Genomic DNA, 15,356 nt, shown 5'->3' with positions numbered 1-15,356 from the left:
TCTCTCTCTCTCTCTCTCTCTCTTTCCCTCTCTCTCTCTCTCTCTACCTCTCTCTCCCCCTCCCTCTCTTTCCCTCTCCCCCCCTGTCTCTCTCTCTTTCCCTCTCTCTCTCTCTCTACCTCTCTCTCTCCCTCTCTCTCTCTCACCCCTCTCTCCCACCCCTCCCTCTATCTCTCTCTCTCTCCCCCTCTCTCTCCCTCTCTCTCTCTCTCTCTCTCTCTCTCTCTCTCTCTCTCTCTCTCCCTCTCTCTCTCTCTCCTGACAGCCTGTCAGTATGTCATGCAGCTCACTGATCCAGTAATGAGTGACCCGACAGTGAAGAATAAATATATGTATAACTAGTTTAGCTAGTTCCAGAGGTAGGTCAAATAGCTAAGTGTGTTAGGTCTAACTCTTAGTGAGTGTTGCTCCGCTCAACGATCCGTCACAGCGGGCGTAGCTGCAGGACTTCTGCTTCACACACGCTGCATACCACTATTTTACTGTCTTTTTCGGACACCTTGAAATACTGCCAGACCGGTGAAGCCATTTTGGCGGCCGATCGATCGGAGCATCCCTAGCTTTTATTGAAGCACCTACAGGAGTTTTTCCTCTAGTTTTCCTAATTTAAATTCAAACTGAAGCGAAGGTTTTTGTTGAGGAAAATAAGCATCTTAGCAGACAGCCGGATCCTCTTCTCATTAATGACGTTTGAGACGGCACTAGAGTCTCTTGGAGGTTTGGGGTAATTGTGAAGCTTTCTCTCTCCAGTACTGTTGTGAATTGTCCGACCTTGGGATGATTTGCTCTGCGAGGCCAACAGACCCTTTCTCTGTCTCACTCTCTGCTAATATTTCATCAGATTCACTGCCAAGGCTGCTGCCGGCTCACATTCAACGTGCTGGGTTTTTCACAGTCTGCCTCTGACACTTCACTGGCATCCCTTCTTACATTTATCTTCTCCACCTTAGCATCCTTAGCATGACTCAGCTTATCTGAATTGTTTTAAGTCTCATTAAATAGATAAAAGACATGTGTGCTTCAATAAAAAAGCATTTAATTAATTTGAATACTTTTTTACAAAGGGCGTATAGAATAACATATTCACATAAATGTAAGAGCTTAAAGGTAGGTAAGAATGGAGAAACCAGCTCGAGTGGCTATAACTTGAAAATACGCAGCCGAAAAAAATCTGCCCCTTCCTTCAGACTTCCTTACAGAGGCCCTCCTCCAACACACACATGACCAATGAGGGCACGAGATAAGTTTGTGCACAGATGGAAGGCTGACAGGCAGGTAGGCCATCCAGTTACTTTAGCCGGGCCGGCTCAGATGATTGGTCGTGCTTTTTACAGCGCTACAGCTTCCACAGATGAAATGTTTTTTATGTATTTATTGTCAAAGCGTTTCATATATTCATTGCTATCGGGATGTTAAGAGCATTCCATGGAATATAACAACAAGTGTTTCTGAAGTGAATTACCTACCCCACCTTTAAGTATTTAAACTAATAATGTGCATAAAAAGATACAATTAAAAAGGAATACAAATATGTATATTATTATATTATATTAGTACAATTTTAACAATATGTAAAAATGTGAATATTATGAAGTGGTGTATAAGCATACTTAATAGACCCTCCAGAAAAACGCGGGCAGACTTCTCCCTGGGAAAAAAGACATTATTGGTAGGAAAGAAAAAATGCAGAGGAGAGTACTCGCAAAATCTTTAGTTGATTTGCACAAAGAGTACAACCAGACATGTGCAGCACATCATGCAATATCATAGAGACAGTTTGTACGATATAAGCCATTCTTTGTCACAGGAGCCCGATCAAATGATCGTAATACATGTGCCTGCTACCTGCATTAAAACATGTGGCTCCGAATTGACAGCTTGTCACAGAGGGGTATACTCTCCTCAAAAAGCCTATTTCATTTCATTTCAAACCTTTATTTAGACAGATTAGTCCCTTGAGATCATCGATCTCATTTACAAGGGAGACCTGCATCATTTAGTTCCACATGAAACATAAAAACAACATACAAACAACAGAGGATATCATATTTACATATTCAACATTTACAAATACCCAGAGTGTCAGAAAGCATTTCATTTAGACATGCCTTAAATACATTCAAAGAAATAAAAATGCTCAATTTCAATTTTGCCTGTAGACTGTTCCAAGCAAGTGGAGCTGCGCACATAAAAGCTGTCTTACCTAAGACAGTCCTTACTCTTGGCACATCTAACAAGACTATATCCTGTGATCGCAGACAATAGCTGCTTGCAACTTTCTGCTTTATCAATGAACAGATATAATACGGGAGTTTGCCCAACATAGCTTTATAGATAAAAGTGTACCAGTGACTGAGCCTCCGTACAGTGAGTGATGGTAAACCTGCCTTGGTATACAATGTACAGTGATGAGTAAGTGCTTTACAGTTAGTGACAAATCTCAGAGCACTATGATACGCAGCATCTAGTTTGCTTAGGTAGTTGGCAGGTGCATTCATATACAGCAGATCACCATAGTCCAGCACAGGTAAAAAGGTCACAGTGACTAGCCTTTTCCTGGCCTCAAGCGAGAAACAGGACTTATTCCTGAAAAAGAAACCTAGCCTAACCCTCAGTTTTTTAAGCAGGTTATTGACATGAAGTTTAAAAGAGAGACAGTCATCAAGCAAGATACCAAGGTATTTGTAACAGGCAACAACTTCAAGTTTTGTTCCTTGCGTTGATACAATATCTAAAACAGGCTCTGGTGACTTTTTAGCTTTTGAAAAGAGCATTATCTTGGTTTTATCCACATTTAAAAGAAGCTTTAGTTCAGAGAGCTGAGTCTGAATAATGTTAAAAACAGCCTGTAATTTAACAACCGCCTCCTGAATGGAGGGACCTGCACAATACATCACGGTATCGTCCGCATAAAAATGTAAAGTAGCTTCATCCACATTTTCACCTAAACTGTTGATATATATGGAGAATAAAAGTGGACCTAAAACAGAACCTTGAGGAACACCATTAGCAATGTTTAACCACTCAGAAGACAGCCCATCAAAGTGAACACATTGGGACCTTTCAGAGAGGTAGTTCACAAACCACCCCACTGCATGGCTGGATATGCCAGTACAGAGTAGCCTCTGTTTTAAGACACGATGATCAACGGTGTCAAACGCTTTGGAAAGGTCAATAAACAGAGCTGCACAACTCTGTTTATTATCTAGCATACTAGTAATATCATTTGCCACTTTCATTGTTGCAGTGATGGTGCTATGTTTCTTCCTGAAGCCTGACTGATGTTTAGACAGGATATCATTTATACATAAAAACTCCTTTACTTGTTCACTCACAAGTCGTTCGAGCACCTTAGCCAAAACTGACAATTTAGAGATTGGCCTATAGTTATTTAAAATAGTTGCCTCCCCTCCTTTCAGTAAAGGCAGGACATAAGCAGACTTCCATACTTTAGGAATTGTATTTGTGCTGAGGGAGAGGTTAAAAAGAGAAGTAAGAGGTGGAGCAATAAAATCTGCAGCTATCTTTAAAAAGAAAGGTTCTACGTTGTCCGGGCCAGCCGGTTTCTTAGGATCTAACTTGGATAAAGCTTCATGGACAATACCAACAGTTAAAGGAGTAAAACTGAAAGGGTTTTCCAGACCACATTGTTCAGAGTCAAGGACTGGAGCGTTCACAGAAGCAGAAGCACAGTCAGTGACAGAATCAAACAGAGAGCCACAAGAGACAAAATGCTTATTAAAGCAATTTAGCATGGTGGCCCTGTCTGATATAATGCCAGATGCTGTGGTGAGGTACGGAGGTAGCTCATTTGGGATATCACCAGTGGAAATCGATTTTATGGCTTTCCAAAATTTACTAGGATTATTCAGGTTTTCTGTGGTAACTGACAAATAGTACTTTGACTTAGCACTTTTGACATTTGAAGTAAAGCTATTCCTTAGCTGCCTAAAGCGTAGCCATTCTACCTCTGAGCCTGATTTCCTAGCCTTTGCCCAGGCATTGTTTCTCTCATGAAGGAGACTGGACATTTCAGCAGAAAACCAGGGATTGTTTCGTCCCTTCACTCTAAATTTACGCAGAGGTGCATGTTTATCTATAATTTTTATAAAACCAAGATAAAAATAAGACCATGCAGTTTCTACATCAGCACACAGATCGATTTTTCCCCAATCAAAATCAAACAGATCATGTAAAAAACCCTGCTCCACTAAGTGTTTTTTATCTCTCTTTGTGATGATGCGTGGTTTAACTTTTTGGACCTTAGTGTCCCTAATTGTGGCTACAACACAGTGGTCACTCACATCATTAGCAAATACTCCCACAGATGAGTATTTATATGGAACATTTGTTAAAATTAGATCAATTAAGGAGGATTTATTTGGGGACTTAATATTTGGGCGAGTAGGACTGTCTATAATCTGAGTAATGTTCAAAGAGGTACACAGGTTTTTAAAATCCTCTGACACAGAAGTTAACCAATCCCAATTAAAATCACCAAGCAGCACTATTTCCTTGTAGGAAAGTTGAGATAACAGTTTTGCCAATGAAGATAAGGAGTCCTTGACAGCCGAGGGGGCCCTGTAGCAACCCACCACCATGACCTGTTGACCCTTTGTTACTTCGACATTCACAGCTAAAAATTCTAGTTGTTTACTAACAGATTTGGAAACCATTTTTGTTACACAAAACTTATTTTTGACATAAATGGCAACGCCACCACCTTTTTTAGGACGGTCAGAGCGATATACATTGTAACCATTTATGTAAATGTCAGAGGCCAAGATCGATTTGTCTAGCCACGTTTCTGATAAGACAATGACATCAGCATCAGTTGAACTCGCCCAAATACGGACAAAATCTAATTTAGGTAACAGACTGCGCACATTTAAATGAATTAAACCTAACCCCGATCTAGAACTAAAATCAGCAGGAGTAGCTATTTCACTAAAACTACCAGGTGGACCCGGATTTGGCTGTACATTTCCTGATAGTAACAACAATAAAAATACCAAGCACCTTTTCCTCTTAATCAACACACATACATTTTCAGCTGTTCTAGAGTCACCAGCAAACTTCGCAAAAGTGAGATTAGAGTTCAAAAAACAATTCTGAAGGACCATTGTGGCAGGCATGTGAGAAAGACAGACATTTGACGAAATGAATGTCCGCGACAGTGCAACTAGCAATTGTTTGTGCAACCCATCCGAACCTGTACAGGGGATGTCCACTGCGGGCGGCAGAACGGACCCGCATCCAGCAGAATTGTCAGGATGACTAGCGAACTTCTCCTTGTCCAGCACAGTCAAAAAAAGGCACAGCAGAAACACGACATTTGCCATTTTCCCAGTCCAGCTCAACAGCATCCACGATGTTCCCGAAGCAAAACCACGTCAGGACAGCAGCAAGGAAATAGGCAATCAGCAGTGTGGCAACACTCCGGTTTCTCCGCGGTATCTCCAGACCAGGCCTCCCCCGCACAGTAGCACCCAACAGGTGGGAGTAGGCCTCTAAACAGCAGGTGGATAGCGGCCTTCAGCCGTGGGAACCACCACCAGCAGAAGCAGAAATGGGTGGACGGCAGGCCCTCAAACCGCGGCAGATCCTCCACAGATCAATGGCGTTAAAGATGGAACATAGATGGACATAGATGGAGCCTAAGCCGGAGAGCTAGATCTATGCTAACAGATGCCAGATGCTAACAGGTAGTGGGAGCCTGTAAAAATTGCGACTGCCTCACGCGAGGCTGGAAGGCTGGAAGGCTTGGTGAGAGGCTGCACCGTTGAGCAGCCCGACCAAGCAAGGAGGCAGAACCCTAACCCTGTAGAGGGATATAAATATTTGTTTTAGTGACCATTTTACAATGGGTTTTCTGAAAGATGTTGCTCTTCTTTTATAAAAGAAAGAAGAGCAACATCTTTCTTCATATCTCCTCTCAAGTATTACTTGTAATATTGACTTACATTGTATGAATCGAACATGCACAAAGTGCTGCTATGATGAAATCAAGCTTGCGGCTTATAATCCTGACGAGCGAGCCAGATGGGAACACTGGACGAAGGAAGACGTGGTGGTTGGGAACAAAACCTATAAAAACTGGGTAAAGAAAACCGAAAATGGTACAGTGTCAAAACTTGTTGAGGAATTCAACAGAGAGTTGGATGCCATTGCCATCCATCATTTCAACTGGCTTCACCAGGCCCAGAATTCAGGCAACTGAAAGACAACCTGAGAGAGAACGAAATAGTTCTACATGTTGACTTCTCTGAAAATGATGCCTGTAAATTGAACACAGAGATTCAATCATTTCATTTTGGAGGAAATCGACAACAGGCATCCATCCACACAGTAGTGGCTTACACATCAACAGGTTCACAATCTCTGACTCTCTCAGCCATAATGAAAGGGCTGCGTGGGCCCATATCAAACCTGTAATACAGGAAATGATGCAAAACTCGGTCCAAAAGATTGACACGCTCCATGTTTTAAGTGACGGTCCAGTCACACAGTATCAAAATAGGGCAAACTGTTTCCTCCTCAGCAGTGTACCCTATACCTGGGGGCTCAAGCAAATCACTTGGAATTACTCAGAGAGAGCCCACGGTAAGGGTGCACCTGATGGAGTTGGTGGAGCTGTGAAACGGATGGCGGACAACCATGTCCATGGGGGGAAAGACTTACAAAATCCGAAGGACTTGTATGAATTTCTGATCAACAGAGAAGTCGAGAACATCCAAATCAAATGGATTGATGAAAGTGACATTAATGTCTTCAATGAAATGTTGCCACCTTCAGTTCCAAAAGTCCCCGGGCTTCTTAAAACGCACCAGATACTTTCTTTTTGTCCAGGAGAGATTTACTACAGGGATCTGAGCTGCTTCTGCCAATACCCAGAGATGTGTGAATGCTTCAAACCAACTAAGATGAGGATGGACGATTCTTCGAATGCAAATTCTGATCACCTGCAGCCAGACAGCATCCAGAAGACCTATAAGAAGTGTTTTTTAAATTAGCCTCAGATGTTTGACTTGTTACTGAACATACTGCGTGTTTTGGAAAACTAAAGGCCTGTGAGTGTCGAGCCCACAATGTTGGGAAAGAAAAACATCACGATAATCAAACATACTGTACTTTTAAAAATGTTGTGTTGGGGTCTCCCGTGACCCGTTTGAAGTTAAAATGATATAATAACTACGCTCTAGTTTTTAGTATCGGATCAAGGCTTCATGATATCCTCCACAACAGATATATAAACTCTACAAAACTAATTTTGACAATTTTCGACAAGTCTGAAGGTCTGGGGAGACCCAGCAGAATTGTTTTGGGTGACTCTGGGTCAAATTTGGCCCAATCAAGATTAATCTTTGACTTTAGTCACCCCTCCCCCTTCATCAACTGTAACAATATTTGTTCGCAACATGCACCTGGTCTCCCCTCCCTCTGCCCCCCTCCCCCCACGGGAACGCCACCTTTCTCAAAGAATATGTACACTAACACTTGAACCTGAACACACAATATGTGGTGTAATGTGTTTTGGGCCATAACATTAAATTACAACAGCATTGTACGGTTATGAATGCATAATAAGTTAGTTATGATGTAGTTAAAGCAATATTGGATGATAGTCATTTTTTTCTTGTGTCTTGGACTGAGATATATCATGCGTCAAAATTGACCCGCGAACACCATGAACGGTAACAGCTTTCAAACACAACACAAGGGTTAATACAGATTTGCCAATTAAATACCTTACTTTGTCAAAGCCTTGAATGTCTAGAGCAATTATGCTATTAAAGTTCACAGCTAATCATATAAAGAGCAAAAACCCTAATTGGATTGTATTCCCACATAGATTGTATTCTCCTCTGATACAGTTAAACCTTTCCTGTTTCTGTGGATACTTAAAAATAGTAACAAAAAAATACATTTTAAGCAAAAAAGAATGCTAACGTGTTGATTCTGTTCACTCAAATGAGTGTTGATGGAATTTAATATCCCTGCAGGGGGTAACAACTCAGTTATCTGTCCAAAACTGACAGTCCACATGATGATGCTCAATTATTGACAGGAAACACGTCGCCCCGGGCATCGAGACAATCCACAGTGGTGGCATTAAGGAGGGAACTTTATATTAACGCTGCGAGCTGTCAACAGAGCAGAACGGAAACTTTCTGCTGATACGGCTGAGCTGTACGTTGGCTCAGGTCCACAGAGAGGTAGCTTTATGAAATTAAAACTTCCCTCTAATAAGTGATCGCTGCTATCTCTCTCTTTCCATGCTCCACTGATACTGCCAAGGCATTAAGTACATCTTAACGATATAGCTTCTTCTCCTCATAGAATTAGAACAGGATTGCTGTCCTATTACCTCTGCTGTGGCCAAGTGATGAAGGGTATTTTTAGAATATAGAGTGCACTGGGGGTGTAGCTTGAGGACTGATACAGTGGCACAGTGATGTCGTTCTTCTATAGGCCGACGTGGAAGATAGCATCGCACGGGTTCCCTCGTCAAAAAGCCAATTCCCTTGGATTTTGGAATATTGCCGAAAATAATATCTAAGTTATGATACATAGAATAATCTCGACGTATTTACACCACTTTCATGATTTTGAAGCAATCGGTGGAAGTAAAAATGTTAGGCTATAAAGTATTAATAGTATTTTATGTCGTAGGACAAATCTCTCAAGCTTGTGTCAACCAGACCTTAATAAAACCAGCATTGCTTAAATGCTAACTTGTCAGGGTTCGGGAAAAGGTAGGACCTAAATGCATTTTAAAAGGGAAGCCGGTTTCCAAACAAAAACGAGCTTTATTTAAACCAAGCTGTTTAAAAAAACAAGACAAAAACCGTGAATCATAAACAGGTAGCATGAGGTACATGGAGAGTGAGAAAATACAACGAACCGACATGGAGACGAGACTAAATACACAGAAGGGTAATCACAGGACAAGACACAGCTGGGCAGGGGAGGCAGAAACACAAGGGCAACAGGTGAACACAATCAGACAATCAGACACAGGAGGGCAAACACAGGAAGGAAGACCAGACACAGAATTTCAAAAATAAAACCATGACAAGACAGACAAAACTAAAATCGTGATATAACTCATGTCCAGGTCTTTAAGACTCATTCGTCCGCCACCATATTTAGTCACATTGAAGCTTTGGACATTCACCAGTGGATTATTTCCTGGCGTATTTTATGTCCAAACTTATTTCAAGCATATATCAAAAACACATTCAAAAGTTGATTGAGTTCGAGACGTGTGAACCCGAAGTGCTGTAATGCTAACTCACTCCCTGGTTTTTGGACTCATTTCTTTGCCGCTTTATTCTATATTAAAGTAGTGAGGCTTGGTTCTCATTGAGTGTGACTGAATTTTTTATTTTTCTTCGTCAAGTTATGGCACAATGGTGTTCCTCTGCTGGGAGAACTTTTGTTTTGAGAAGTGTTTTATGAATAGTATTTCTCCATCTTTATCTCCTTCCTCATCCTCTGCTCTTCTGCAGCCTCCTCTGGTTTCTTCAGGCTGCCTCTGGAGCACAAAGGCTTGCTCTGTGCAGGGAACAGGTACAGTGGAACAAGATAACCCGACACACACAATGAACAAAGTACTGCTGTCTGCAAGGTGCTACAGTGTGTGTCTATGTGTTAAACCGTCGTGACTCAGAAAGTATTTTACCAACCCTCCCTGTCGGAGCAAATTCAACAGATATTCGACTCAGGCGTCTTTTTATTTCGGAGTTTTTGCTCAGCAGCATGTCAGCCTCAGAGCAACGGATCTGCAGCTTCAAAGCCAAAAGTGTGTGTGTGTGTGTGTGTGTGTGTGTGTGTGTGTGTGTGTGTGTGTGTGTGTGTGTGTGTGTGTGTGTGTGTGTGTGTGTGTGTGTGTGTGTGTGTGTGTGTGTGTGTGTGTGTGTGTGTGTGTGTGTGTGTGTGTGTGTGTGTGTGTGAGATTGTGGTCATGAAGGGGGTAGGTCCCCGCTGCTCTGAGCTGCAATGAAACTGAACCATGCAGGGTCTTGGTTTCATATTTGAAAAGACCAAGTCAAGGCACATCCGGTCCTGTGTCTCACAGTTCACTCCTCACTGTTCGGACCGTGCATTGTGGGAAATGTGTGCTTTGTGTGCCCCTTTTCTCACTTTCTTTCTGCCTTTTTTTATGAATTCCAGTCGGACTTTGTCGGACTTTTCTGTGCATTTCTCTATGTGTTACATTTACACAGCGTTACCTCATAATCCAGACTGTAAACATTTCACACTGCTCTGTATATCTCTCACCATTTTGGCACAATTGTAAACCTTTTTTGTTTTTAACAACGCAGTCATTTTTCTGTTTTTGTACGCACCATTAGAGACCAAAGCAAATTCCTTGCATGTGAAAACCTACCTGGCAATAAACCAGATTTTTTATTTCTGATTCTTCATTATCCTTTCAGGAACCAACATCTGAACGCATCATGCTGTGGTTTTCTACAGAAACTCAGCATGTTTCTACTTTTCCACTCAGACCCTGCTGTGAGCCCCTGCCAGAGTGGTATGCACACACACACACACACACACACACACACACACACACACACACACACACACACACACACACACACACACACACACACACACACACACACACACACACACACACACACACACACACACACACACACACACACACCGGGGATGTTCCTGTCAGTTTCCAAGAAATGATGTCATACCAGTCATTCAAAAAAGGTGAGCTGTCCGACAAAAACTGTTGATACTGCTCGCAAGACTTAATAGTTTGTCATTCAAGATGTTATTGACGTGCGATATTTTGTTCTGTAGATTTTAGGGGCGAAATTATTCGGTACGGGCCCTTCGGTTCGGTACACGTGTGTACCGAAGTGTACCGAACAAATATAACGTTAAACGTAAAATAATGAGAAGGTGAACGACTTCTTGGAAGTAATCTCAGGTGATCCGTCGCAGCATTCAGAGTCATTTACTCACATTGGGTTCAACGCGTCATAGAGCGAGCAAGTCATTTCATTGGACGAGAGGCATACTATGAGAGCTGGTCACAGGGATGCGTTCAAATTTAGTCAGTCATTTGAGGAAATGGCGAACGCAGATAAAGTTGAGCTCCAAAATCCTCCAGCATCATTGAAGTCTCCGGTTTGGGAACATTTTGGTTTCGCAGTTACGTACAAGGATGACGGACAAAGACAGGTGGACCGAACCAAAGCTGTTTGTCGGCATTGTTAAACTAAAATTGGTTACGCGGCTGGCAATACATCAAACTTGCACACTCATTTGAAAAGGCATCAACCGAACGTGAATATCACCGGTACCAAAAGAAAAAAGACTGAAGTGCAAACCCAATTCCCGCTAGCATTTAAGCCTCCACCACTCGCAACAAGTTCAGACCGAGCCAAAGCTATTACAAACGCCAAATCTCCTTATGTTGCTATGTTAGCAAAGCGCTACCTGGCTGCATCTGCTACCTCTGTCCCTAGAGAGGGTGTTCTCCACAGCAGGAGACATTGTTAGTGCCAGCAGATCTGCCCTTTCAGCAAGCAACGTGGACAAGTTCATCTTTCTTTAAAAAAATACAATGATAAGCAAGTCATAATGTCAAAGTGGCTGCTTACAGTACAGTTCAAATACAGATTATTTCAGTTCATCGAAATGCTGCATCTTAATGTTTATTTTATTATATTTTGTATTTATTTGAGTGAGTACATTATTCACAGTTTAATAATAATTTAAAAAAAACAAAAAATGTTTTATGTTTTGTGATAATTTTTTCTGCTGTAACGAAAACGTACCGAACCGAACCGTGACCTAAAAACCGAGATACGTACCGAACCGAAATGTTTGTGAACCGTTACCCCTAGTAGATTTATATTATTGTGTATTTAAACACGTTTACAGCTCGCTTTAAAGTTACTGTGCTCAGAATGTGTCAGCCGATTAAATGTTATTTAAGCGAGTAAAAACAAATGCCAAAATCCGGTCCTTTCTTCTTTCAAGCCGCTTTAACTTCCCCAAAACATTTGATGGTAAACTGCAGTTGTTCCCTGGAGACAGGATGTGATTTTGAGACCCGAGTTGACTAAAATGTTTCTTAGAGGTAATGAGATGTAAGAGCGAGTGTGTAGGTGTGTGTGTTTGTCTTTGAATAATGGCTTCTGCAGCGCCACACTGGTGTTTGTTCCTCTTCCTCGCTGCCTGCATCACCCTTATCTGTTACTTTCATTTTCAGCCTGTTGTTTTCTTCTCTGCCATGAATTTTTACATTTTACTCTTCCACTGCAAGATATTTCTGTTATTTCAGACGTTTTCATACAGAATTGGAAATGTTTATTTTTCTTTCCTCTATTTGCCATCCTGTTCTGTATACTCTCTGCAGGAATGTGTTTCGTGACTCAGAAATTAGTCAGCATGGAGGGGGGGGGGGGGGCGGGGGGGGGGGGACGTCATGGCGTGTCACGTGACTTTTTAAATTGAGCCGTCCCTTAAAGGTGACCTATCATGCAAAATGCACTTTTGTACGTCTTTTATACATGAATATGTGTCCCCGGTGATCCAGGGAACTCACCAAGTGTCAGAAAACACAACCCTCTCTATTTTCCTCCATACCCAAATCTCTTAAAAAGGGGCTGCAACGGATCTGATACAGACTGATCCAGATTTGAACACTTCTATGACGTCACAGAAGTGGCGCTACGGCTATTGGGCCAACTCCACCAATCAGGGGAATGAGAGGTTGGGCCACGGCCGGACGTTGCTGCTCGAAAGCGCTGGAGACGCTGTAGTACATATGCCAGGCCTGTAAGTGGCGCTATAGTCTGCCACAAAAGCAGCAAAGAAGACTTCCCTTGCATGGTTGCCATGGTTGCCATTCTGTTTATTCTCCGCTGTGGCTCATTTTCTCCCTCCCCGAGGCAAGCGTTTGCGCCTCCTGCTTTAAAACAAATGAATAATGACTCTATATAATCATATGTAAGGGATAATGTGCAGCGACGCGGTCATTATGGGGAAAAGAACACCGACAGGCTGATCAGGAGCCCGACGCGAAGCGGAGGGATCTAGATCGGCATGAAGGTGCCACATTATCCCGCTTATCACATGGCCACATTCTCAACAAAGTAACGACATGACTCCCAATATTAATTGAAATGCTTTTATGGATTTAGAAAATGATTTTATTGATTTAAAAAACAGTTGTATGTATTGATTTAAATTGACATGCATCCGCTAAGAAAAATAGTCCGTTGTTATTGTTTGAACTAACGTAGCAACGGCAGGAACTGCTTCGATAGCGTTTTTGAGGAGCTTTTTGATTACAGATTTGAAAACATCGTTGCTTGCTTTAAAAGTAGCACAATTCATGATGTCTTGGAAAGTATCTAGATATCCCTGCCCTAATGCCAAAGGAACTGCACACTGAATATGTGTTGCCGTTTGATGTCTATGTCTGGACCGCTGCGTAAAAAGGAGGATTTCTGCCCCGTTACTTCTCTTCTTACTCCTATAAGAATAAAACACGGAGGACGGAGATCTCTTTTTCTTCCCCTCTTCTCCCCGCTGCAGCCTAGCAGCTGATCTCAGAGCACGCTCCCCTCTCCTGCAGGGGGCGTGGTCAGCTGCATCTCACAGAATCAGCCCCTTGCAAAAACAGCGCTGGAAAGAGCAAATAGAGCGAAATGAGGCATGGCTAAAATGCAGGATCTGTTTGCTATTTTGAAGAAAAAAACTATATTTATATAGGTATGGCCCTACAATGTATTGTTCAAATATAGCAGGATATGTCCCCTTTAAGGGTAGGGTAGGTAAGAATGGAGAAACCAGCTCGACTGCGCTAGAATTTGAAAATACAGAGCCGAACATAATCTGCCCCTTCCTTCAGACTTCCTCACAGAGCCCCTCCTCCAACACACACGAACGCGTACATGACCAATGAGGGCACGAGATAAGTTTGTGCACAGATGGAAGTCTGACAGGCAGGTAGGCCATCCAGTTATTTTAGCCGGGCCGGCTCAGATGATTGGTCGTGCTTTTTACAGCGCTACAGCTTCCACAGATGACATTTTTTAATGTATTTATTGTCAAAGCATTTCAGATATTCATTGCTATCGGGATGTTAAGAGCATTCCATGGATTATAACAAAAAGTTTTTCTGAAGTGAATTACCTACCCCACCTTTAAGTTATAGATACTATCTCTTTACGTATTGGCTCTTTTTAGTGAGCCGGATCATTTGGCTCGGCTCACTAAGAAGAACCGGCTCCTAAACGGCTCTTCATTTGACCACAGTTTACCACGGAGCCTCACTTGCGAGGCTCCGGCTCTCGCAGTTCACCCGCGTGCTCCACTAGCACCCCCCGTCAAGGCTCGCCGGCAGTACATTTTCTGTCACAGGAACACGCTTTGCTGGCGGCGAAAAGAATCATACCAGACTCCTTTGCCCCTCCAACAGAGGGACGTCCTTGTCCTTTTTTCTTTTCGTAATTTCAAGCGATAAAAACTCGATCTTTCTCGAATCTTTTCTTTTTTTTGGACGCCCTCGGCTCGAGTTCAGGGCGTTCAGACCTGAATAGGGGCGTCAAATGAAGGCAAGACGTCCCCCTGGCGGAAACGCTGGCCACAACCATGGGTGAATGCTGACTCGTTTATGTAAAGAGTGTTTAAGGGGGCTATTGGCAAAGACGTGCAATAGCTGACAAAGTTGCTCCTATCTTCTCTCCTCTTCTCTGGCCTTTTTTATTCAAATTCAAATTCAAATAGCTTTATTGGTGTGATCAAAACCTGAGCATGAGGCCACATATCACCGCAGCCTGCTTTGTAGATCTGTTTGTAGCCTTCCTCCCATCTGTTGTTCTCATCTTCCTCATCCGTCCATCCTCTGCCTCTCTTCTCTGCCCCCAGTTCCCTGGAGGTGACCGCTTCATTTCCCCCTTCTCCTCATTTTCCCCCTTCTTTCTCAAACAACACCATTTATTTCTGTGTCTTTCTCCTTCCCTTTTCCCCACGGAGTTCTTTCTGGTTCTGCAGCCCTGGCCTCTCCTCTTTTGGTCCCTGTTTATATTGAATCTCTTTATCTGTATTTCTTCAGCTCTTATTCCCATCTTCACCTTTGTTTTCCTCTCTGGTTGACTGGTAGTGTCTCCTCCAGTGGCTTTATAGCCTCTTGTGTAGTCGTGCATCACTGACCCATATTTCTATCTATGCTTTTACTTTTCTTGTGACCCCTTCAAATACTGCATACAGTTTCCTCTTTAACTCCTAAACTAAACTCTCTGTAATTTCTCTTTTCAGTGTCATGTTTCAATGGTACTCTTTCTCTCCTCTCTTTCTGTGTTGGTCTCCTT

The 15,356-nt window shown here is 42.5% G+C and overlaps 1 protein-coding gene across 3 annotated transcripts in view; it reads left to right on the top strand.

The window, feature by feature from the left end:
• Positions 1–15,356, top strand: part of mei1 (meiotic double-stranded break formation protein 1) — a 130,357-nt gene that overhangs the window by 50,984 nt on the left and 64,017 nt on the right. For 2 of the 3 annotated variants that reach the window (XM_079642565.1, XM_079642567.1), the window contains 2 exons: positions 9,513–9,573; positions 10,443–10,540. The exons of the other annotated variant lie outside the window; for it this stretch is intronic. In XM_079642565.1, coding sequence (XP_079498691.1) covers positions 9,513–9,573; positions 10,443–10,540 — 159 coding nt within the window. The remainder of the gene's footprint in view (positions 1–9,512; positions 9,574–10,442; positions 10,541–15,356) is intronic. 3 annotated transcript variants of the gene reach the window in all.

The sequence above is a fragment of the Notothenia rossii genome (assembly GCF_949606895.1).
Source record: "Notothenia rossii genome assembly, chromosome: 8".
Lineage (NCBI taxonomy): Eukaryota > Metazoa > Chordata > Actinopteri > Perciformes > Nototheniidae > Notothenia > Notothenia rossii.
The sequence above is the reverse complement of the archived record's forward strand: the minus strand, read 5'-3'. Positions and strand labels throughout refer to the sequence as shown.